This window comes from Bacillus rossius, chromosome 15, assembly GCF_032445375.1.
Source record: "Bacillus rossius redtenbacheri isolate Brsri chromosome 15, Brsri_v3, whole genome shotgun sequence".
Taxonomy (NCBI): domain Eukaryota; kingdom Metazoa; phylum Arthropoda; class Insecta; order Phasmatodea; family Bacillidae; genus Bacillus; species Bacillus rossius.
Genome location: NC_086342.1, coordinates 12,019,748 through 12,046,226, shown reverse-complemented (window position 1 = coordinate 12,046,226; position 26,479 = coordinate 12,019,748). Strand labels below are relative to the sequence as shown.

The 26,479-nt window shown below is 34.9% G+C and overlaps 1 protein-coding gene across 1 annotated transcript in view; it reads right to left on the bottom strand.

Moving 5' to 3' along the window:
- LOC134539194 (esterase E4-like) overlaps positions 1–26,479 on the bottom strand; it is a 333,286-nt gene that overhangs the window by 160,245 nt on the left and 146,562 nt on the right. The window contains exon 2 of the mRNA XM_063380966.1: positions 17,920–17,974. Within this exon, the coding sequence (XP_063237036.1) occupies positions 17,920–17,922 (3 nt within the window). The 5' untranslated portion in view covers positions 17,923–17,974. The remainder of the gene's footprint in view (positions 1–17,919; positions 17,975–26,479) is intronic.

Below are 26,479 nucleotides of genomic sequence, written 5' to 3'. Positions count from 1 at the left end.
AGGAAGGTGTTAGAGCTTCAGCCATGACCAGGCTAGGGCAATCCAGCAAAATCACCTTAACCCCCCTGCCTCACTCAGCTAACCAGACAATTGGCTGTGTCCTTAGCCCTAGGACTTTGTCAGCACTGCTAACGCCTAGCCCGTTCAACTCTGGTATACATAGAGTCACATGATAAACACATGACTAATTCTGAATTCTTAATGATGTTCGCAGGCTTTCACGGCCTTTTGTCTGAAGTAGCTTGGCTTCCGGGTTGTAGCCGCGTCCTTTGCGAGTAGTTCGCTGACGTTCGGTTGAAATTGCAGTCGCCATCATCAGGGAGCAGTAGGTAACTGCTCCCCGATGATGGCGACTGCAACGTCGACCGAAAACGTCGGTGAATTATTCGCCGAGCACGCGGCTACAACCCAGAAGCCAAGCTACTTATCGTTAACCGCCTTTGGAGGACCACTCGGTGGCTTCAATTTCGGAGGACAGATGCCCACTCCGTGGACACTAACCTCCCTGCTTCTCCCTCGCTCATCAGCATACAAGGAGACCCCGCGCGCGGCCGTGTGTAGTGTTTTATCGCCAGAGAGCGCGGCGGACGCGCGAACAATGGAGGGAAGGCCCTAGTCCGCTCTTCGGGAAAGCCGCGGCCTTATTGTTGCCCTTGTTTGTTTCGCCCGAGGACCAGGGGATGAAGGCATAGGGTGCGAGTTCTTCAGAGCCGGCGAAGCGGCCGACAATTTGTTGATACAAGACACCTCCCTCCCTCCCTCCACCAACCCCTAATCCTCGAACAAGCGTTGTGGAAATAATTCTGCACAGCACGAGACAGAGAAGCAAGCGAACCGACAAACACACACACACACCAACCAACTCTATCTATCATTCCATTCATATCATCTTTCCCTAGGCCAGTTCCAACATGTTTGTGTTCCCTGCATAAGATTACCCTCACACCCATCCCTCACGCCAATAAATACACAGCGCAGTCTAGCTGAAAAGAACATTATTTTTTTAAAACATTTTAGACGTGATAACGTCTTATAAATCGATGAACGCCGGCTGCACGTACGAAAAATTGTCACGTTCCGCCTGAGCCGAGCGTGCAAGAACCGGCCGACCACCGTGCGAGAAAATCTTCTATAATATCACACAGGTTAAGGCGGGCTTTTTAACTAATTGTTCGTGATTATATTTCAACAAATTATTTAAATTAAATTTGCGAAAACTGTAAATAATATTTGAAAATTAAAAAGTATGCAATTTTTCATCATTGTTTTCTCATGACGTTATTACGTAAAATTATCGTCCGTAAATCGACTTTGCAGACAAACCCCTTTTTTTTTTATTATTTGACTTCTGAAAGTCATTCCTGCTAACAACATCCCGACATTTAACTTAAACGAGTTTCAAATGACCACCTACTAAGTCAAATTAACAGTTTCGTATTATTTAAAAGCCTATTTCACCGGAAAAAAAAAAATTATTTAAAAGATTTCGATAAAATGGAACGAGCTATACCTTCCTCTTAAATTAGTTTACTACAAAGAACATTCAACCACAGCCTTTTCTCTTCTTCAACGGAGAGAGAAGTTACATAAATACAGATTTTTTTTTTTTGCTAAGGTTCCTTTAATTATTTCTCGCGTCGCTTCGTTGCTCGCGAAAACGGGGGGAAGTGAATAAGGGAGGGGGTGGGGGGAAGATGTGGTAGGAAATGAATCTCTCGCCAAATTATTATGCGCGCGCTTTTATGAAGGCAGTTACTTGAGCCATAGAATTCTTAGGCCAAACTTACTGAAGTTTGTTACGCCAGATTTTCTCTATTCTTGTTTAGTTTCGTAAAATTCCACATTTTTTAATGGCAAAACCTGAGGTGAAACTATTTTTATTATTATACTAGCTAATAACCCGCGACTTCGCTCGCACAATTTCTGAATATTGCTAATATCTTATTATTAAAAAAAAAGTTATGTGATTAATTCCAAACATGTTTACTGAATAAACAGACAAAAAACATTGTCAGATTCATAAAATATTTATTTAATAACATGGCTGTTTAAGAATGATATTATTGGAGTAGTTATGCTTAGGGCTATTTTTTTAGTATAAATTATCTGATTTTAAAAATTCAGTTTCAGATTGCTCGAAATTTATATTTTACCTTGATGAAATCACATTCACCTCCTTTTCATATTATAAGGTAGACAATTAAATAATTTCTTAAACTCGCACCTAAATTATTTTTAAAACGTTTATGCCATCGCTTACACTGAAACTTTCATTTAACATGGTGAGAGATATTCTTAGAATTTTTAAATAATTTAACCTTATTACAAAGTCCTCCCATTATTAAAGGATATGTGATACAATCACATCTTTATTTTAAATATAAAAGACAGATATTAAAATTATTATACAACATATTAGTTGACTATTAGTTTACTAAGTATTATATAAACAAAATCCCCAAAGTTTTTACTCTCACCTCTTTTCCCACAGGGGTGCCAATGTAAAAATTAACAACTAAAATAAATGTCGCAATATTTACTAACCAAATAAAAACCAAACTCAACTATTTTCTTTCTTTTAACCGCAGATGTGAACTTCAAAATATTATAATCAACTTAAATTTATTCCGAGTTATAATTAATTTTGCCAAAAATATTTTATAGATTCCATATATATATATAAATAAAAGTAATATTAACCCCTGTTCCAACTTAAGAAGGGATATTTCGGAAAATGTTGAATAAGAGAAGGTAGGTTATGAATGTTTATTAAACATTTCTTATTCTTTAATTAAGTTTTTTTGATCAGAATAAGTGATTTTTTAATGTGAAAACACTATTTTCAAAATCTGACCTTTTAAAAAGTTGAATTTCAGCATGTTATAGGAAAGAGTTGGCAGATGTTGCATGTCTGTAAATAATACCAACTGGCGTGCAGTCTTCTCGTCGTGCATTTGTCAAACGTGAGATGTGTGTGGTAACCTAAAAATTATACGGCGGAGAAATTTGAGATAAATTGAGATAAAGATTTTATGCAAATCACTGAAGTGCTTTCAAGAATGTACACCGGTCGTTTCATGTCCAAACATTACTCTGAATACACGCGTTTTAACCATTTCCATTCTCCTAAAAATTATAGTTTTGAAACAAAAATATGAGAACCTGACTACTTACCCGACTTCGGCGTATCCTTAAATGTTGGAATTTTATCAGTATTTTCTGTTATTCCTATTGGGTTATTTGATCCTGTTTGATGTCCTTAACAATTAAGTTTCTGGAATTTCTTTTTTTGGTCGTGATTCATATAGAATTCATAAGATATCAAAACGCAAATGATTTTAAATAGTTTTACTAACTCAGTGAATGGTTATTAATGGATTTTTTTTAAATCTTTTAAGTCCAAATTAATTTTTAACTAGAATGAACAGAGAGCATCAATTCATGAAGTTTGCATTTTAGAATTGACAGTTAGTGTGTCGCATTTGTCGTGAAACTCTTTGCTTTGAGTATAACACTCATAAACTCAGGATGCCAATTTTTTTAAGGAAAGAATTGATAGCTTGATGTACGGTATTCCAAAAGAAAAAAATAACTAGAAACAATCATTTTGAAACTGAAAACCACATGGATCATCTCAGGTTAAAGTAAAAATAAATAAATTCTTAAAGTTTGAAAAAACTATTAAATATAATCTTGTTGAGTAGATAAAATCATTTACGAACATCTGGCTATAGTTGCACTATGATTTCAGTTAAAATCTGGGTTAAACATTACATTATAGAAACCAAATAATTAAACATACATTATTATTGTAAGTGAGAAAAAAATTATGTCAGGTTTCATAATAACTCACTTTTCGCTACTTGTTCCTCTGAAATTATAAAAAAAATATATCCACTTTGGTATTATACATATATTTTTTTTCTTTTCTTGAAAAAATAAAATAAACAAGGAATGGGGACAGTTCTCAGTAACAAAACTTCGGCTCAATTTTCGAAAGTTCGAAAAAACCGGCACAGCGAGAAATTTCGTGCATCCACGATCTCTTCGTCTTCTGGGTGGTAACCGTTAAATGGGCCACGTTCTGCGTTACATCAGGAAGTACCTCGGTTTTCGTGCAAACAAATTTTACCTCACTCTATAACTACTGTTATCGGGGGACATCCTGACAAGTTTAAATTGCTCGTTAGTCTTTGGGCTGTGACTGAATAAATCTCCCGCGATGACATCTGCAGACAGAGAGAAAAAAACAAACTGCGCGTAGTTCACGCACATGTTTCATACGGACAAGACAAGCAGTCAGTTTGCTAGCTTCAAATTGACCCGTCAGCCGTGAGAAGTGTAAGGCTTATGCCACACTGTTTTACTGCACGAGTTGACACGCTGTGGATTTCGCAAAATTTAACCACTGGAGTAAACATAAAGAACATTTTCATGAACGACATACTTAAAACCTGCTACGTAAACCAACATACCTGAACTGGCATTTCAGAACAGGAACGGTTTCAAGTCGGCTGTCAGTTTCACGTAGTGTGAACTGGAGTGACACATTTCACCTGAACACACGAATAAACACTCAACAGATAAGCATTTTTCAGCAAACAGGAAGATTCTCAAATTGTTGTTCATGTCAAGCTAAATTGAAACAACTGTATGATTTTGTTATTTTTTCCCCTGCACCTTTCAAAATAAAACAAATTCATTTGAGAAATAGTTTCCAGACTACATCTATGCCAAACTGTACACACATTTAAGTAGTTATTACAATACATATTTGAATATTATATAAAACTGACACTTTATTTGGAGGAACAAGTAGATATCCTACTGAAGTTTCAATTTTTACGATAGACATGGAAATACAGCATATATTTTTTTAATTTATGAAAAACTATGGAGGTAATATAAAATGTTTTATTTGCAGTGTTAGAAAAAAATATTTAGGAAACTAGCTTCAAAAAACGTATTTTGTAAAAATCTTCCTGATTTTTACTACGATAATAATTTGTCTTGCGTTAGAAACATATGAAGCGCAAATAAAGTTGTGACTAAATGAGATAAAACGGTGATTGTAATGCTTTAGTTACGTATCACAGTAACGTACAACATGGAAGAAACCTATATTATTTTTTTAAAATGTTTACGATATCTTGGTAATCATGGACCAGCCAGGAATCAACACTTTCAAATTTGTGTTACTCGCAATCATGTCAAAAAAATAACTGATGGTTTATTGTAGAAGTAATAAACGAAGAAATGACATGAGCGTACATGAACTTTATATCATCTGAAGTTTTACGAGATGACCAACTTGAATATATTTACAGCCTCCGAAAATTGTCTGTGTGTTGCAGCTAAACAGTCGCGTAACATTTTAAATGTTTGATCTATTCACAAATAAATAAAAAGTAAGGTTTGCAGAACCCATGCTTACTGTTAATATAAGGACATTTACCTAATAGGTTGTTTGCACCTACAAAATATGGAAATATTATGAACTATGGTTTAGAATTTGCTGTATACATACCATTCTGTTTGGTGGTACGAGGTTAGTTAGTTTCTACTTTGTTAATCTACGCGTCCATAGCCTACGTTACAATTGTAAGACCAATCATTTATGTTAAGTGTTCGCCAATAGAAAACTCTTAAACTTATTAACAATTTCTGTGAGAAAACTGTTTGATTAAAGATGACATTCACACAAACAAAAAGCTTATTTTCTGTAAAATAAATTTGTTAAAAATAATTTAATCCGAGTTCTGCTTTCCATTTCCATGTAAAGGTTTTTTTTTTCTAACTGAATTTGATTGTTGATCAACAAAATTGCCACAAATTAAATTAAATTATACCTTCAGCAGGAGTACTACTAATTTTTTAAACATAATTTTTATCTAGACTCAATAAATTTAACACATATTGAAATATTTTAATTACATTAATTTTCGACGATCATTAAAATATGAACAAAATATATTAAGCTTTTTTTTTAACTAAATTAGAACCAAATTTAACAAAAGTTAGCTGGGTATAAAAATATTTTCAATAAATAAATTGTATAATAATATATTAAACCGTTTCAAACAGTTTGTTTAGGAGAAAAATATTTCTCTAATGTTAGCGAGAACTTATCACTAAACAATAAAGTCCTTTTCTGTAAAAAAAAAATTACCAAAATTATTTGTTGTTCATAAAACATATTATTACAAATATTTAAAATAAAATTATTTTTTTTCTTAAAAATATTAAATAAGCACGAATATTGTTCTGATTTACTTTAAAGTTGTTACAGATAATTTTTATAAGATCAAAAAATAAAATAAAAAATTAATCATATGTCATAATTTCTTTCATGTTACTTAAAATAGGCAAGGGAAAAAAATGTCGTTACATTGTCTGAAGTTGCTTGGCTTCTGTGTTCTTGCCGCGTCGAAGGCGAAGAGTCCATCAACGTTTCGGTCGAACACGCAGTCGCCATCTTCAGGGTAGCAGTCCTTGACGGTTGCAGAAAGACATGCCGCAACGTCACGGCAGATGCCTCAACCAAGGTTTCGGCAGCATTTGGCGAATTTTGCCACAATATCCTACGATTTAGATTCATCTACGAATCAATATTCAACTGTCATGCTAAACACATTGATAAAGTTATGTAAGAAATAACTTCACTAGTACGTGGGATATAGGTACTATACGTGCAGATATCTTCTTTCTGGAAGATTCAAACCGATGAATCCTAGAGTGCGTGCAATGAGCTCTTGTCGAAATTGGATTGCATCTTCTCGTGAACCTTCGGGGGAGGGGGGGAAGAGCTTTTAGTAGAATTTAAACTTTTTTTTTCGAGTTCCAGTGTTTCATGGCCACATTCGTGCACAATGGCTGCGAGCAGACACGACGACTTGATCGTAGCGGGTCTCCGAACCACCTGCGCACACCGCCATTCTAGTAACTTCCCGAGTCAGGGGTGGCGACAAAGTGCACTGCTCAAAAAATATTTTACACTTCAAATTCAAGAAGTATAGTAATGGTTATGATATTATGCATCCATCCAGGGATTTATGTAATTTTACGGATATCTCGCTTTGAACATCAATGTTTATTTTTATAAATCATACATGAATATTCGTGTAAAATTACAGATATTTGTAAACTTCTACATTTAAATGAATATAACTGCATCACTACAAAATAGTGTTCGCAGTAATACTGGGATCGGATTCTTACCCGGGCTTTTATGCTTTGTGTTGTCCCAGTACCTCTAATAGTTAAAGTTATTTGTAAACCGTTCCCTGAATAGCTTTCCAGTGTTAACTACGCATATTTATAAGCATAATAAAACAAAATACAGTCAAATTATTGAATACCGATTATCTTTTCCATGGTTGAAAAAATATGCTTTAATTAAGCATAACAAACGTATTTCATACAAGCAAAAATAACCATAGTCTTGTGTTGTACAAAGTACAATATTTTTCTTGTAGTGTTAAAAACTATTCCTCGGCTTCAAAACGAATATTTTGTAAGAGTACATACATTTTTTTCTGTACATATTCTTCTTCAAATATCTAAAATAAACCTTTTATATAACGTGTAACGAACACAGTTAACACTTTCTTTTTCTTGCTTCCGCCGTGTATGTTCGTCCTGATATCGGTACGTAAGTCGTAGAAGACGTAGCTTCTACGAGGATCAAGCTGTCTGGAAACAGAGAAGTTAGTTTTGTTTATGTGAGGTGCTTTCTTGGTGGGTTTGGCTTCCCAGCGTTCAAATCAATGAACAAACAACTCAGAAAAAAATCTGGTCTTGTTGCGTAAAAGGGGTTAAGTCTAAAAATCATAGTTTTGAGAAAATCGCGATTGAAAATTATTAGGTTTCTTGAAGTAAGTTTTTTTAGCTTTATCAACTGCTTTAGAACTTTGGAAACTCATTTATTGTTTTAAAATTATATATATATATATATGACTTCTAGCGCCTGCGGCACTGTCAACACACACTTCGTACGTGTACTGCATGTTGTATCTAACCCCCTCCTACGCATTTGATTCTAAATTGGACTTTTAGTAAGGATCCCTAATGTTATTGATAATATAATATAGCCTATAGCCTTCATCGATAAATGTACTATCCAACACTGAAATAATTTTTTAAATCGGACCAGTGGTTCCTGAGATTAGCGTGTTCAAACAAACAAACAAACAAATTCTTCAGCTTTATAATATTAGTATAGATACAAGACCACCTACTACCAAAACAGATGCTAATAAAATCATAAACACCATTATTTCAGGAGCCCTATAATATAATATTGATATTTTCCTCTTATTTAAGGCGTACACTTAGAACACATAAGGAAAGTTTTAAATAGTTTAAATTGAAGCTGGTTTCAGTAACAAAATAACGAAACAATAATACTTAAACACCTCAGGAATAATCAATGGTGTGACATAACCATTTTTACTCTTTTGTGTAAAAAAAAACTCTAGTCTCCTTTTCTATAATTAATAATTTTTTTCTAGCTAACTGACAATCATTCGCAAAATAAGATTTTTTGTCCTTAAAAAAATAGCATCAAAGTTATAAAAATAATTTAACCATAGTTAAATCAAATGAATATAACTTGCGAGAAAAAAATTTGTCACCATTTAAACAAGCGTTCAAGAGATCGTATGAAAAAACACCACAGTGTGCTTTTATCACTCCATATGGGACCATAGCACAACCTTAAATATTCTTGAGGTACTTCCATGGTTGAAAGCTATTCTTTCCTTATATTTTTTTTTTTCGACGGGGTACTTTGCTGTGATGTGTTGCGTTCCCGTGCAAAATTTATACGTGGCATTCCGAAAGTAAAATATGAAAGCATAGGTAGAGGAGAAAAAAATAAACACTTTTGAATAAAAAAAATCGTTGAAGGGGAGAGGTTTGAAAAAAAAAAATATGTTACACCCGTGGTAGTTGTTCAAATTCCACATCTCTCTGTTACCCGCGCAGTCATGAAAAACCCTCTTAGTCACGGGAGCTATCACCCCCCCCCCCCCCTTCCCATCAGACGCGAGACAAACAAGAGAGCGGTAGCGTTCGTTTCGAGCAGGGAGTAATTGGCGGCGCGAATGTTGCGAAAGCGCGCCGCTCGCAAAAAAAAAAAAAAAAAAGCCCCCGCTATCTTTTCCGCGTTCGGACCGCCCCTATCTTACCAACCCCGAAACAAAAGAATCCCGCACCGCGGCTAATTAATCGCTAATTACGGAACAATGGGAAGTTGAACCGTTGAAGGGAAAGTAATATATATATATATATATATATATATATATATATATATAAATATTGCGCGAACTTATGTACACTCGTTAGAAGTTATAAACTTACTTGGCGTGATAAAAAAAACTAACTTTACTTTTATGTGGAAATAATTAATAGAATTGAAATAATATAATAACTGGAATGATTTTATAAATACGGTTGGTACAGTGTAAATTCCTTCACATAAAAAGAAAATGAAATAAATACTCAGTATTCAATATTAGTATAAAAACTCGATAAAAATTATATTATCAAATTAGTAAAGTAATTAAGATATTTCAATAATAATGAAAATCATTAAATATTCTGAAAATAAATGCTAATTTATTAATTTTAATTATTTATTAAACAACAATGTTATAATGTAGAATGCAAATAAATTATGCATACGGGTACGTAAACTTTCTTATATAAATAGACTTGAAAATAAATTTGAAAAAGTTTATAAACATAATTTGTATCATTAATATTTACAATAAATTAATGTTTTAATAATAGGGACCAGTAATCAATATCAAATATAAAGTGAATGATTTAAAAAACCAATTATTATTTTTATAAGTATGTAGTTTTTTATATGTAGCCTTTTTTAATCCTGTAAAAATTTCGTTGCATGTTTCACTCTCATATTTTTCATAACATAAAAAATAATATCCAGACTTACAGAGTTTGAAAAATAATTAAGATTTTGCACATTTTTAAAGAAAGTGCGCAATAACTTAAACTGAGAACTATATATAAAGAGACAAATAAATGTGTCTTAAGGAGGAGAGATAAAACACCAATACTTAATAAAAAATTTGGTTTCAACTAATTAAAGAAACAACTAATTGTTTACACTATTATTAAAAAATTTACTTCGTTACGATAGAGATATCACATAAACAGATTTTAAAAAAGTACACATAGTGTACAGTTGTACATTTACATTACAGTTGTATTCGTTCCCTTATATGAATTAAGTAATTACTAAAACGCTGTTGACTAAATTCGGTAAAATATTTGTAACAGTGATTCACTTGTAACTTCAGACATTGCCGCTGAATTATATAAATTTGCATTTACAAAGACCAATTTTTACAATGAAACGAGAAATTTTTACGACCTGATTAGTGTTGATTGAATGACGCTGTATGTAGGACCTATCTCTTCCCCTTAAGATAGTCAACTTGCTAGAAGTGTATGTTTTCAAGTGAGGAGAAACTGTAAAATCAATTCAGATTTGCCTTACAAAAGTTTGAAATCAACTGCTGAAAAAGGCATTGCTGTATAGTTGGTAATGAATGACCATGTTAACACTTAGGTGATGGCCAATTTGGCTTGGTAAAAAGAAAAAAAATCAATTTTCAAAAATTTTTAGCGGAAAATTTATTTACTTGTGTAAACATCAAGTATACCGCATTTGGTAGGAGTAATTACGTGAAAATGGAACAGAAGTCTATAAACCAAAATGTGACAGAAGAATGACGGACCCACGTGTAGTAACATAAACCCGTGTATAGTTACTTTCGTAAACATTAGGATACATAGTAAACTTATTGGTGTGCTAAATGAAATTTTATGGTGGTGAAACTACCGCGGAATATATTTGGTAAACTAAAAAAATCTTACTTATAAGTTTAATCTCAAGTTTTAAAATACTTAAGAAAACTGACATTACAATAACTGTTTTACATAATCTCCTTTGAAGGGATCAACGGGTTTGGTAGAACAGTGGTAAGGCGCGCACATATAAACCTCAAGGAAAGTGGTTCGAATCTCGTCACATTTTACTTTTTTAATAGCATGATAATACAATATTATATAATAATATGTTAAATCAGCTCAATAAAGTTAAAATGTATTTGTAGTAATTATTTACAGAATGATTTTAGTCAGTTAAGCAAAATCTATTTTATTAACATATATTTAGTTTTATAATATGTGTTTAAAAATGGTTTCAGGTTAGTATTTTAGTAATGCCATACAAGTATAACTTCTAACATGTGCGGAAACTTTATAGTAATAACATTGTCGAATTTATTTTAACAAGATGGACAGTATTATATAAAAATTTCTTGTCTAAATCAGGTGCACAGCCAGGGTTATGGATTTTTTAAAAGGTTTTTTTATTTGCTTTTATTTTAGATGTTAATAATAGTTTTAAAAAAATTCATGTTTCTCTCGTGTAACCATCCGCGGATGATGGTGGCAAGCAACGTTTACGATTCAGGCATGCGAATTCTAGCGGCGGGCGCAGGAAGTAAGTGTGTGATTCGCGTCCAGAATTTTTTATATGTACTTGAAAAGCAAATATTTTTTTTATCTGTATGTTTATCAAGCTCAGTACTATTTTAAAGTACTATATTTTATATTTAGTATCCGATTTTCGTATTATAAGTTTATTTGAAAAATGAACAACATAAAAAACAAATGATTTCGCTCGATACCGAAGTTGGATGTTTACACATCACTGGCGAGTACTGAAGACTCGCTCACGAATTTTATTTTTATATTACTTATGGCTAGAGACCTGTAAAATTCGCGGATTCATTTCGCGATAGGATAGAGTCCAAATACTTTAGACATTATTTTGCTTCAGTAATTGGGCCACAGTTTATCTGAAGGACTCTGGGCCAATGAAAAATTTTTTAACAGAAGAATTAGCGAATCACGATCATTCCAGTCAACAGGTGTTACGAGTCGGTAACCAATCAGCAGATGCAATTTGCACGAGTGCGTAGATGATCATGGAGTCTATCCTTTAGGAATTTGAAATCGCGAATTTTACAGGTCTCTACTTATGGCATGTAAGAAAACAAGATTTAACATGATAGCAATGATTCTATATTTCAAATTATGTAATAGTTTCAATTTGCTCAATGCATGCTCACAAGTCACTAGACTGATGACAATAATATCAATGTGTATACTGAAAGGAGAAAAAACCAGAGGTACCAAAAACTTGTCCACTTAAGCTTAGTCATGGTATAATAAAGCAGCGAGCAGGCATGTAGATTTTCTTCAAACTGCGTAATATATAAAGCCTTTAAAGCAGAGACCGTGTTAGTGTGACTAACTTACGAAACTACGTAAACAATTTCCAGTATAAAAAACGCTTTTTGATTTCTCAGATTTTCCAATGCGTGAAAATGCTAATTTTTAGTCTTTCTGAAGATATTATTACATGTACTTACCAACGCTAAATTTCTTGAAAGGACGAATTCCAATTAGTTTGAATTCACTGTATTTTTTTTGGAACAAAATTATTTCTACATTTCATGAAAACGACTGTATCACTACAAAATAATTTTCTCAGTAATGCAGGGTTCGGATTCTTACCCGGACACTTATGCTGTGTGTTGTCCCAGTACCTCCAATAGTTAAGAGTCATTTGCAAACCTTTCCCTGAATAGCTTTCCAGTATTAACTGCGAACATTAATAAGCACAATAAAACTAATTTAAGTCAAATTATTGAATATTTTATTATCGGTTCCATGGTTCAAACAAATTATGCTTGGATGAAACATCAATTAAAATATAAAATCAACGCCCATTTTCGTAAGAAATACTCAGTATTAAATCAAAAACCTTACTTCGTATATAAAAAAAATAATCATACCCATGTGTTGTACACACTTACAATATCTTCCTTATAGTATTACAAACTATTTCTTGACAAATTTTTTTTCAAAGTAATCTTTCGAAAATGAAATGAGAACACGTAAAGTAGTTTCCTGTAATGACGTCTCTTTCAAATACCCTATAGCGACACCCCTCATCATCTATTCTGTTGGTAAGAGGTGGTCGCGGTGATAGGGTGGTTCGGTCACGCGTTTCCTACGAATAAAGTCTTCGTTTGATTCCCGGTGATCATGAGAAACGTATGGGTAGAGATCAGGAAATATCACTGATTCATTTGGTGTCATGCTAAAATCCACTGTCCTATGTGCACTCTAACCACACGTGTTTTGTTTTGTTTGTTGGGTGATTTACTACCGCAGAATCTCACCTTCTACGGAGTGGCACGATGTGATTCGGCCACTCTTATGGTAGTTGAGTGGTCCACAGTCGTAAAGATGAGCACCGAGAGAATTGGGATCCAAAATATCAAAGTAATTAAAAGGTATGCGTATTTGCAGTCTAGATTGCGACCAAACGAATAAACCAAATATCCGCGAAGCGACGAGAATGGAGCAAAAGGGTGGAGGGAATACGAGAGTGGCCTCAAAAGTAAACACGAGGCTAGCGGCAACGTCTGCAACGTTTCTCACGCACGGGGGGAAAAAAAAATAACGAAATTCCCGGCTCTGAACCACTCACCCACCGCAGCCCTCGAAACACACAAAAAAAAAGGGTTCGTTGTCGTTGTACTTTAAACCGACCGTAGGGCATCCACGAGAGTTCATTTAACCGCGGAGGGCGTTAACAGCTACCCGACCCGAGAATTGTTCGGGCCTCGTCATCTCCTCTTGGCCAGTTCAATGGCTATCCACCCCCCCCCCCCTTTTCCCCCAGGGTCAACCCCCCCCCCCCCTTTTTTTTTCCTTTCGCACCCACCAAAACCACGCACCCGTTACCCTTGCTAACTCGGCCCCGGAATGAATATTACAAAAGGGTTCTCCCCAGGCTAGCCCCTGGCGCCTCGTCCACCCGCACCACCAACACCCGATCCCCTGTCCATTCCCGCAACCCGCAAAGCACCCACGCCGTCGCTGGCGTTGGCCTATAGTTCTGTCCACGCTTAGAGTGCAGTACAGTGTAAATAGCGAACACTGCTGCAAGATTAATACTGACTAGCTCGTTTGCATTAAAAATCTTATTTTGTATACCATCTTTAATTATAACATGTATGAATATATATGTTGTTTTTTTTCGACTATTAAATAGCGTCTATTGACGGTATTATCACAGTTGTAGTCATTCTGACAAAATAATAATTCAATGCTAAAGACCAGTTATTACTCCACAGGAAAAAGTTTTTGTAGCATCAGTCGATCACTATTAATTACAAGGCATTCCATTAAATTGTGAGCTGTACTCAAACAAGCAAACGAAATTACTATAAAATAATACAAGAAAATAGTTGACGGAAAAATCAAACAATATAGTCTTTTAAATACGAATCATATACATATATAAAAATTCTTATTACCGATTTCACGATGTTTCAGGTATATTTTAACATTTTTTTCATTATAAATATATAAAAGTCGTATCTTAAACGTTTGAGCTCTATGGTCAGAAGCCGGGAAAATTTGCGGATTCATTTCGCGATGGACTAGAATCCAAAAAAAAACGTTTACCATTGTTTACCATCAGTGATTAGACCACCGTTTGTCTGAAGGACTCTGGGCCAATTAAAAACACTCAAACATAGAATAACTTAATCAGGAATTTGATAAAATTCCTTGTCAAAAATCAATTCCAAGCCAGGATTAAGTTTTTTTTTCAAGTCTTTTTTTCGTTTTTATCGGAGATGTCTTGATATACAATTTAACCTTTCGCTTTGCAAATCGAATGATCTTATAGTCGACTTAGCTGCCACGGTAGCGAATTCTAGCGGCAGATGCGGAACCACGAGCGAGTCGCGTTCAGAAATTTTGTAATTGATATTGAATACTGGTCCATATAATTGAAAACATTTATTTATTGTAAATATCAGTGATATATTTTGTTCATAAATTTTTTTCATGATTGGACCGCGGTTATTTGGACACGACCCTTCTACGACCGCGAGCCAACACGATGCCCAGCCAGGAGAGAATCAAGCGAATTGGGTAGTGAAGATTTACATGGATAAAAAAAAAATATTCTCGTTAAGAAATCAACCAACGGGAAAGCAAACATGGGTTGGGCACGCCTTATGACTTGAAGTCTATCCTGAGGCCAGGCGAATTTCCTGTCTCTATACACATGACGCGTGACTCTTCCATCTCTGGAAGCCGACTGACAAGTCACAACTTGTTCGAACTTGCCACTGGCTATCTCATCGGTTCAGGCTATCGGGCTGGTTACTTCAAAATAGATGTAGCGTCCAACAATTTCTGTTATCGTCGTATTTTTTTTTTCATCGCACCTCGCAAGTTGGCCTAGTACTTGTGAAGGTTGTATAAGCAAGAATGACTCTAGTTTAAAACATTTTCCGCGGGCCCCTGCTTGAATATCGCTGCCCCAATTAATTATAATTTTTAAAAAAATTCAAATTCATCAAAAAGGGCATGAGTCACGTCCGGTGTGAGTAAGTAGTACATCATGCACGAGACACGTGTAGGTCGCTGCGACGACATACATGCAGGGATTAACCGTCGCTCTGAAGCGCGTTTGGAGGGGAGGGGAGAAGAGAGGTGTCCGTCAGCGACGCGACAGCAATTACAATTAGCGGAGAGCTACAGGGACATGCCCTCGGAGACCGTCCTACTTAACACTTCCCCCTCCCCCTCAACCCCATTCTGCTACCCCTCTCCAGCGAGCAGCTAAACCACCCTCCAGCTGTCGTAGCACAGCCGCCCGTGGGTCACGTCATCACTTGCAGAACACTACAGATACATCACTCCTAGTTATGACAATTTCCATCTATACTAATAAACACAGAAAAAAAATTGCTTTAAAAAAAATTGGTTGTCTGTAAAGTCGGTTTACGGTCGATAGTTTAACGTGACAACGTCATAACAAAACATTGATGAAATGATTCCATACTTTTATGAATAAAATTGAATAATTTTTATTGAATTATCACTATTTTGTATGGATACAAAGAAGGAGTGAAATGAAATCTACAATTTAACTTATAAATTTACTTTTATTTGCACTCATTAATTCAGATATGTTTATTACTTTAACGAACATATTATTTTAACTATAACTTTTATACATGTTTACTATTTAACTTCTTCCAATTTGTGTTATTATTTTAAGGATATGACGATGATAGGAAAAGTAGGAAACGAATTGGAGTGTTTCAAGTTTAATGTGCCTCGAAAAAGTCAAATCGATGGTTGTTCCAATCGAGTGGCAGAGAGATAGATGCGGCGCAAGCCTACAATGACCCTAACGGGACACAGCGTAATGGGACAATGTGCGTAACGGGACACTTTTTCGTGCGTGCAGCCGGCGTTCGTCGATATATTAGACGTTGTCACGTCAAAATATGTTTCTAACACTACAAGAAAGATATTGTAACTTTGTGCAACACATGGCTGCATGTATGAAATACGTTTTTATTTGTAAGGGCAGTCTAGTTGAAAGTCCTTAAATTTACTTAGATTCCTAACGAATCCGCGAAGATTTCAAAAAAAAGGGAAGTAAAAATAAATTGTATTTTAACTAAGAGAAATACGGGATATGAGCCAACTAAACTTGCATTACATCTCGGGTCAGTCCGTTAATATTTACACTGTAAAATTATTTTGTAAATAGAACTGGAATAACAATGTAAAATAACAGATTTATGAAAAAAATTTTATTTACACGAAAGAAACTGAATCGCTAGAAAAAAAAAATTGTTCGGAGTAATACTGGGGTTCGGAGTTTTGCCTGAGAATTTATGTTTTGTGTTATCCTAAAACCAGCATTTGTTACAGTTATTTGTATAACGTTCCCTGAATAGATTCCAGTAATATATAAAAATAAAAATTCAAACTTTTGACTATATATATATATATATCCTATTGGAAAATAAATTAAGCTTCTATTAAACTTGAATAAAAAAATTATGCGCCAATTATCGTAAGCGAAATATTAATATTGTTTCCAGAAACATATTTTATACATGAAAAAATAACCATATCATACGTATTGTACAAATTTACATTGTAACTGGTTTTCATAGGGATATTTTGTAATGGTTAAAAATAAATAAATAAATAAATGTTTATCAATTCCCAGTCCGCGGCCGAACACACACACACACACACACACGTGTTCATGAACTCGCTCGAACGCGAGTTGATTGATGATGACTCGCTTATCGTTCGGGTGACAACGCTCGCGAACAAAATCGCATTCATCCTGACGATTCGCTTGCGGCAATGCGTGATAATTTTTTTTTATCTGGAAGAGTGGTTTATCTGTATCAAAAGGGTGTTGGAAAAGGTGGGGGGGGGGGGGAGTTTTGGAGAGTGTTGAAAGCATGGAGTTAGAAATTGCCAGGAGACGGCATGTTGTGACGTGACTTGATGTAAGCTTTTGGACATACGCCATTGCTAAGCACATGTATGTCTATAGAAGAAAACTACAAAAAACCCAAAAGAAAAAAAACAGTAGTTTTCTTCTACATACATACATGTGCTTAGCAATGGCGTATGTCCAAAAGCTTACATCAAGTCATGCTCTCCCATTGCACAAATCTTTCAAAGATAATATGTTGTGACGTACTTGAAAGCACTTTCTTTAACCTCTCCATCGCTATATTTTCCCGCCAAAAATATTGCGGAAAAATGGTGCTTAATAAAGCCTGACGATGGTTATAAGACATGAATCAGAATCTCCGTCGCTCAAAACAGTCACTTTCATAAACAAACTCACTTCAAACTCCACAATGCAAACACTACCACTTCAGCCAAAGTGTCTTGAGCAGCGTACAACCAAAATGGTGCAACAATTAGCTAAAATAAAAAGAAAGAAAAGAGGCTTCACACACTCACCATGTAATCATGCGCACGTGGACACCTCCTGGTTGATAATACTCTTCAAACGACCCTGAAAGATAAGGACAAATAGCCTGGAATCAACAACTTCACTCTAAAACTTAATAAATAATTTATTAAATAATTCCAATTCTTTAAAAGATATGGTCGAGTGGCCAAAACGCGGGTTAGACGTGAAACTTCATAAATAAGAGGGATAAAAAATTTTTAATGTACTCTAATATTTGTAAACAGGCGTATTAATGCCTTAAAAATATACCTTCATCTATTTGTTTGTCCGTGCCTTCAATGGAATTAAAGAATGAATAATTGGTTTTTAAATGGCTAAAATATGATCCATAGCTATTTTGGAAATGTCCATAAGTACTGTCACAAATATAAGGCTAACACTAGATACAACCTCAGAGTTGATAGTTTAGAGTTGCGAATTACGAGTTTGCAAAAGTATGCCAGAAGTAAGTAAAAGAATGCAAAAAAAGTACGAGTGTATGTAAAATTTTACAAAAGTATTGGAAAATATAAGAAATTATACGCTCTGCTGCTGCGATCTGTAACCAGATGTAAAAAAATGTTACAAATCGAAACTTTATATTTTAAACTCCAGGCCATGGAGCAATATTCGTTACATACGTCCCACACGTTATTCCGTTACCTACTCACTTCCGTCACCTAATCCTCATACTATTCTACCGACTGTAAAAGAGTTTCACTTTAAAAAAAATTCTGAGTCGATAAGCTTCTGCTAACTGGTCAGCTATCAAAATATGTAGCTGCTCCATGCACGGCTAGAATACTGCGCTCCAGTTCAGAGCTTTGCGCTTAGAGGCGATACCGCCCTAGAAGCACCAGCGAGCTTCGCACTTATCATCCAACCTTGCCAACACAAATGCACCCCTGGATTTGCAGGCCACGCAACGCGCTATGACTAAAAAACCTTTAAAAAATTTTCCCCGAGCTCTGGTACCCGTTGTTGGCGGGTTTGATTTCCTTTCAGTCGCACAGCGTTCCGATCCACTCAGATCCGTATACATCTACCTATTTTTTGTATAAAAAATAATCTGAAACATAGTCTATGACGGTTCATGAGTTAAAGAAGCTGCATATGTTTATGAAACACGTAATTCAAAACCCAGCTCACTGCAGTTCCTATTATAAAAGTTTGGGTGGGTTGCCGGTAAAGAATTTTGGTTATCACAAACACACACTCTATCTTAGTATAAATGTTGGGACGGTATGTTACTACAACTTGTGGTCGTTTCAATTTTACTTTGTCACCTTGAATTTTTGTTGCAACATGTATAATTTCTCTGTTTATGTAACGTTACTCCTAATATATATACATATATATTTAAGTCAACAGCCTATCTCTGAATTGTTTCATAATTTAACTAGTGAAATATATTTAGCAGGATGCAATGCAAAATTTTTGGCAGGTGTTTTGTGCACTCAATGAATTGGTTTCAAGTTTGAAATTATGTTTTTCTTTTCGTTTATATTAAAGGAGCTTCAAATTTACGTTTGTGGTAGGAAATATTTTTGAAAGCTTTTTTTTTCCTTGTCCAACACCGTCTGAAATTTTTCATTTTGTAAAAAAAAAATATATATATATATTTACACCGAAAAAGTATTTAAAGCCGTCACAATATGTTTTATCAAGATACAAACAGGCACTGAAAACAAAACTGAAAAAAAAATATACATATACATTTATTATTGACTATTCGGAGTACCTGCACTACACTACGGCAGACTCGCACTGACCCCTCCTTGTGGGTACGCCACTGTCGTTGCCAGAGCCGTTGCCATGAATAAGCAGAAAGCATCAACAATGCAAAAAGGCCCGTAGCCATGGAAACGTGCATCAGAAATGAAACGGAGAAATTTCATAAATAATATTTTAATTCTGCTTTAGGGTTGGTCTTCTCTAAATCTCACCTAGGCAGTGTGACCTTTCCTTCACGTGTGCAAAATTTCATCGTGAATTGGAGCCAAACTGTAGATTTTTATAAGACACACGGAAACTCAAAGAAACATTTGAGGAACTCTTTCGATATTTTTATTTTTATTTTTTATTTTTATTTTTATGGCACACTTGCTTAATACCCGTGGTTTCACCCACGCAAGTTCAGGGAATTGCTAAAATCTTACCATTGAAAGAAAAGTATTTGTTTACTTCCAAATATTTTTACTAAATAAATAAATACACACAATAAACATTCCAGGTACATAAATGATTGATTTTATAAAAAAACATTTAAGAATTATATTATTTTAATGGGTATCAATAAGCCTTTTTAATTTTTCGTATAGATCAAGTATCCGATATTCAATCTTCTTCAAAATATTTTGTGTTTATTTCTTACGTCAGATAAAACTTCAGACGTGTCATAGTGACGTCAGGTGTGGATATCGACAAGGGGATATATTCCATTGCCTCGCTGAATAACGAATGCTCTGAACAGCTTTCGCAGAACTTCGGAAACTTCGGTATCATTACACAAATTGGATCCATTACTGGCGCAAGCACGCCATCTATTTATAAAGGTAGCTGATGTTCAGAGTTCTACGAAATTGACGGCGCTCAAAAACTTCCCACGCCAAACCCGACCGTTAAAATTACATGCACACATCTATCCTTCGTGCCCTTGGCTCAAAATTAAAACTAATTATAAGTATTCATTAGGTTTCTTATTTTAGTTACACGTTAACGAATATCACGCATTACCTACAGTAAAACTTTAATACACAGTGATTAAGTATTAAAAATATTATTTTTTTTTTCATCACTTTAAGGGGTTTATTTTATTATAAAAGCATTAACAACGATGCATGTTGATGAATTAAAACCCAAAATTAATCACGTTGAATTAATTAAAACAAGTAATTAGTAGCTGATGGTTAGCACCACGACTTTTTCGCAACGTCATTTCACTCCAGCCTAAACTCATATTCTTTTTATATAATCAAGCCTTTCTATAATACTGATTGGCAGGGACTGGAAAAAAAATTAGCTGTTTTGATGACCTTCAAAATAGACTACACAGTGTATTCGGGAAAAAAAACTCCACTTCATTGACTGCTCACTTGTGAGTTGTCTCAGCTGGGTTTCCTGGGTTTCGATACTCCTTTGGTTGAGGGTTTTTTTTTTTCATTGTCTCATAGTCCTTCAGATAAACTGTGGGCCAATCACTGAAGCCGCAAAATGGTTTCTAGTCTATCGCGAAATGAATCCGCGAATTTTTCCGATCTCTACTTATTGGTTGATAACCAGGTCACAAAATTAGGAAAATTACACGTATTAGGGTAACCATTGCCTCATTTTTGTTTCTTTTTTGTCTCTCTCTCTTATGTTCGTGTTTGTAATCCTCCCAGGATCGTCAAAAACGCTTAGTCCAATCACTAATATGAAGCTGATATATATGTGCTTCAAGTATACTTTGCCACACAAAGAATCCACGAAAAATAGGTAATCTACAAATTGCTCATCGTTTTCTCTTTATTCCAACTTTAGACACTGGACTAAATTCCATGTTCATCAACACACACGTATAAACTTTTATGTATGTGTGTGTAGTTGGATTTTCATAGAATCTGAATGCCAATTATATTTGCAATATACTTGTTATACAGAAGGTACCACGCATTCCTCGTCGACCACGTGGTTCTACGCCCACCTTATCACGTGGCCCCAGCTTGCCAGAACAAAGATGGCGCCTATCTGTTTACAGTGTCCCAGAACCATCACGCTCCCCCTACTAATGAATAGTTTGTTTTAATTATAATACAGAATGAGTCTGGAAATGACCGATAAACTTCGTCTGCAGGTTAACCACGACAATATAAGTTTTTCCTCTTATGTTATAAAGTGCTTTCCAGGGGTGGTATACGTCTTTAAAGTTGGGAACGATCAACAATTTTAATTGTTAATAATAGAGAATGTATTTAAGATAAACCACTGAGCATATGGATTAGTTTAAACTGAATAAAGTTTTACAAACACCGCGAATGCTGTCAATGTAGAAAAATTATTTCATTGTAATAATTGAAGGTTGTAATACAACAAAAAAAAATTGGACATAAAAGGTTCTACCCCGAATCATTTAAATCAAAAACATTTGGCTACAGTGACAAAATTGACTGATGTGTAGAATTTTATTCAATCAAACGTAAACCAAAAACCTCAATATTGTATCTTAACTACTTTCTCTATTATTTACAATTAAATTGTTGTTCAACTCCAACTTCAAAGACGTGCATCAGCCTTGGGATGAACCTTAGACCACAAATCGTGGATAAGTTTTCAAATTATTTTGTCAGCCGAAGTTTGTTGGTGGAATTCATACTCACCCCGTAGAGAGCTACGAGTTATAATCAGATTTATCATGAATTGGTTTTGAAAAAAAGAAAATTAAATTAGGTGTAAATAACAATAGATATTCAGTAGGGTAGCAAAAGAAGAAAAGAATTCTCATTTGAAAGAAAATCTTTGAGCCTTCATTTTCTATAGAAAATACGTCGGAATAAAAGGTTTAACGATTCGTTTGGGGAAGGGGGGGGGTTAATAAATAGGACGGGACGATGTTGGGAATGCATTCATTCTATACCTTTTCATTCCACTAAATGTTTTTTTTTTTTAACTAGCCATCACCTCATTTTTTTGTCACTCACTCTCTCTCTCGCTTTCTCTCTCTCTCTCTCTTTGTTCGCTACAGGATGGAGAATAGACGCGGGGCTGGATAGTGCATGAAATACGCAGCTCTACAGACATTCTCAATTAAAAACTGGAAAAATCGAAAGAAAAAATGTAATAATACAAACGGGATACTGTTCGTCTAGAGACGGAAAATATTCATTTCGGATATCTCCGGAGAAAATGCATTTCATCCATGACAACCACATTACCACCCATTGCGAGGGTAGTTGTTATTTGAAAAGAAACATGTTTGCTATGAACTAAAACTCTTTTTTCAATAGCCGTTAGAATTCTTACATAGGTAATAATAAAATATAATATTGAAATTCTGTAGTTATAGTGAGCACCACTATTTCATTAGCCACGGGTAAAGTTAATGTAGGATGGAATACTATTTTCCTGTGTGACTTGTTCCATTTAAATTGTTACTTTTGTTTCAATTCACCCGGGTACATTTATTTTTCAAACTCGCAAATAATTTTTAACGCACACACTTTTATTTGCACTCATATGGCCGGAAACCAGACTGTTTTAAGAAAACATGATTTCATTAACTTTAAATTAAGGATTCTGAATGTGATTTAAATAGCATTGCAATGAAAAAAAAACTATTTATTTATAATTAAGGATCCTAAAACCGATTTTAAAAAACAGCACGAACTAAGTCCTCTGTTGGTGTCAGCATATTAAGTTCCAAGAAGAAAAATTAAAATGTTTTAGAATTCCTTTAATGACTGGGTTGTAGTAAATCTATTGATCCTCCTTGAATTACTGAACTAAAAAAACCTGTAAAACAACGTGAGCTAAAAATTGTATAGCTCTCGGAAGCCTTGTCGAAGTAGATACAAAAGCAGGGAACGTAAGCATTCTGTGGCGTAAGCCACAAGACCATTCAGCGGCCACGCTGGCTTTAACGTGTGCTTTTGTACGGTCGAGATTTGATAATGTTCCATTAACATTAGTAATTCTGCTATCGCCAGGCTGCCGGCCGGGATATCCCGGGAAAGGCTTCCAGTGCGTCGAAAACACGTCGAAAATCGTGTGAACCTGGTGGGAAATCACGTCGATTAGTTCTAACTTCCCCCGAACGAGTGGGAAACAACTGTGAATTCCAGTTTTTTTTTTGTAAATGGCACGTGATGTTCCGCGACTGAGTTTTGTGCTTTCTTTCAAAACGATTTAATATTTTATACGCACTGTTCGAAATGTTCACCTAAAAATTGACGAAGAACGACGGTCACAAATTCATCAGGGATCTTCATAAATTAAGTTTTATTCTCGTAATTTTACAGCGTGACTCAGTTCACTTTCTTTGCATACGAATCAACAATAATAATAATCTTATTACATTCACAAAACATTCAAAAAATCTACTTCCATGCTTGAGTTCGCCTCGTTTACAAATAAATATACGGCTCTGAAGTCCGAGTCAAGCGTAGTTACAAAACGAAGATCCAGTAATCTGTCATTACGAAGAAATTCGTTTATTTACAGGTTAGTTCTTCGTTGTAAAAAAAGTCTGTATTGTTTACTGCAATTTCCAACAGTGTAGAGCCACCGAAAAGGGTTCGAACGAGGAAAAAATAATTTGAAAGCAAAAAAAAATTGGTTGTCTGTAAAGTCGGTTTACGGACTATAGTTTAACGTGACAAAGCCATAACAAAACATTGATGAAATTATTGCATACTTTTATGAATAAAATTTAATCATTTTTATTTTAATAATAAAAGAATAAATACTTGAAATTATACTAGTAATCAGATTTTTAAAATGCAAGAATAATTAACCTTTATTGCCGAAATTGTTGTTGTAATAAGCAATGAAAACCACATTAACTTTTCACTTCACTTTATAAGCATTCGAAGAAACAGTTCACGTGTAGATGACTTGTAATTAATTTTAAAAACTGGCGTTTAGCTATAAAGTTTAAATATAATTATGAACAAGTTTTCATATAAATAAACTGTAATCAAATATCTATCATCAATTATATGACTCACCATAATTTTTTAGTCAATTTATTAGCGTAACGGGACACTTTTTCATGCGTGCAGCCGGCGTTCATCGATTTATTAGACGTTGTCACGTTAAAACAAAAGTCGTTTTGCAGAGACGTGAGAAATTCACGTTGTTTCCTGGTGTCGGGAAGAATTCCTCGCACACGCGAAAGAAACAGTCGGCACGCATAGTGTCCACTGACGTCAGCCACATTTCCGCCATCCAGTCGGACTGTACGTAATTGGGTCGCCCGAGTTCTGAAATGAATTTACAGTTTTTTCCTCTATGTCCGTCAGGACGTGTCGAAACTACCTGTGGACCGACGAGAACGCAGTTCAAGTGTAAATGGTACATAACTAGGGGCATGCACATTTCGCGAAAAGATTCTAAGAGTAGCTGAAAGTTAAAACACTGTAGCATCGTCTGTGTTTCGTGATAGGGTGAGTTTCTTTCAGGTGCGAGTTCAGTGTTACAACACCAATCACAGTAATTCAGTGCGGAAGTAAACGCGCGCTGAGAGGTTCGGTGAAATAAGGCAACGATTTCTTTCGCAGACGGCCGCCAATCACAAGGAATAAACCGCTGGTGCGGGTATACCTTGTTGCAGTCTAATAGGCGTTCAGATTTTTCCGCGAAAAATGCCTGCCCCTATACATAACCCACAGTCAAAATATAATAATACCAATATTTAATGTCTCCAAGTCTCAAGTTACAAGGGGGGGAAATGATCGTGAGCAATCAATCACGTTACGTTTAGTGAGTTTGGCGAAGGAAATTTCCTGGAACGCTTGGCGAAAATCCACATCCTTGGGAATTTTTCTGCGCTCTTAATTCGAATCAGTTGAAACTGCTCCGGACTGGTGATATTTTTGACTACGAATCTGCCGAAATTGATCAACTTGAATCAGTGGATTCCTACAGATTTTTTTCCGTAGCTGAATGCCTTTTTTCCCAGGGAGTTCCACCACATACTTTACAGAATTAACATCACAATTATCCAAGATTCTTGTGTGAGAACGTAGCATTTTTTTTCCACTTCAGTCCGATGGATGGCAGACAGTATGTCCAGTACGAACAAGGTTCAAGTTAAATGACTTGATGTAAGCTTTTGGACATACGCCATTGCTAAAGCACATGTATGTCTGTAGAAGAAAACTACAAAAAACACAAAAGACAAAAACACAAATTAAGCAAAACATTGCTGTTGTCAACAGGATATAAACACCACATAATATTCCATAACAGGAATATGGTAAAAAAAAAGAAAAACAAAGAAAATGGACTAACAGAACGAAAAAAAAACAAACACAAATGATGACAGCACAAAAATATTGAACCCAAAAAAAAATTCAGCACAACAGTTGAAACGAGACAAAGACACGACAAAACGAAAAGACGAAACAAACACAATAGTTTTCTAAAACAGAAACAAGCGACGTTTCGGGAACTGCTATCTGCTCCCGTCCTCAGGCAAAGACGCACTCCCATTGCACAAATATTTCAAAGATAATGTTCAAGTTAAATTTCTATGGTACCAAATTATCACAACGAAAAACAAAACTATCTTTGAGAATATCGTTAAAATAAACCTGCAGTGCTTTAAATACCTAAAACAGAAAATATTAATTTTTGACATCAGATATTACATAGTAAATTATAAACAATAAATCTATGAAATATGTTTGTAGTAATTTCTCTTGCCGCTAAGGTTATTTTTCACATTTCTGCCTATGTTGTAAGTACAGAGCTGTCCGTTATTGTTTTGCAGTGTATTTGGTTCTACTCTTTAATCTCAGGTTCAAAGTGCAATTTAAAATGTTTTACCAAACTGTTAAAAGGATTTTCATTGACTAGCATTTCATACAT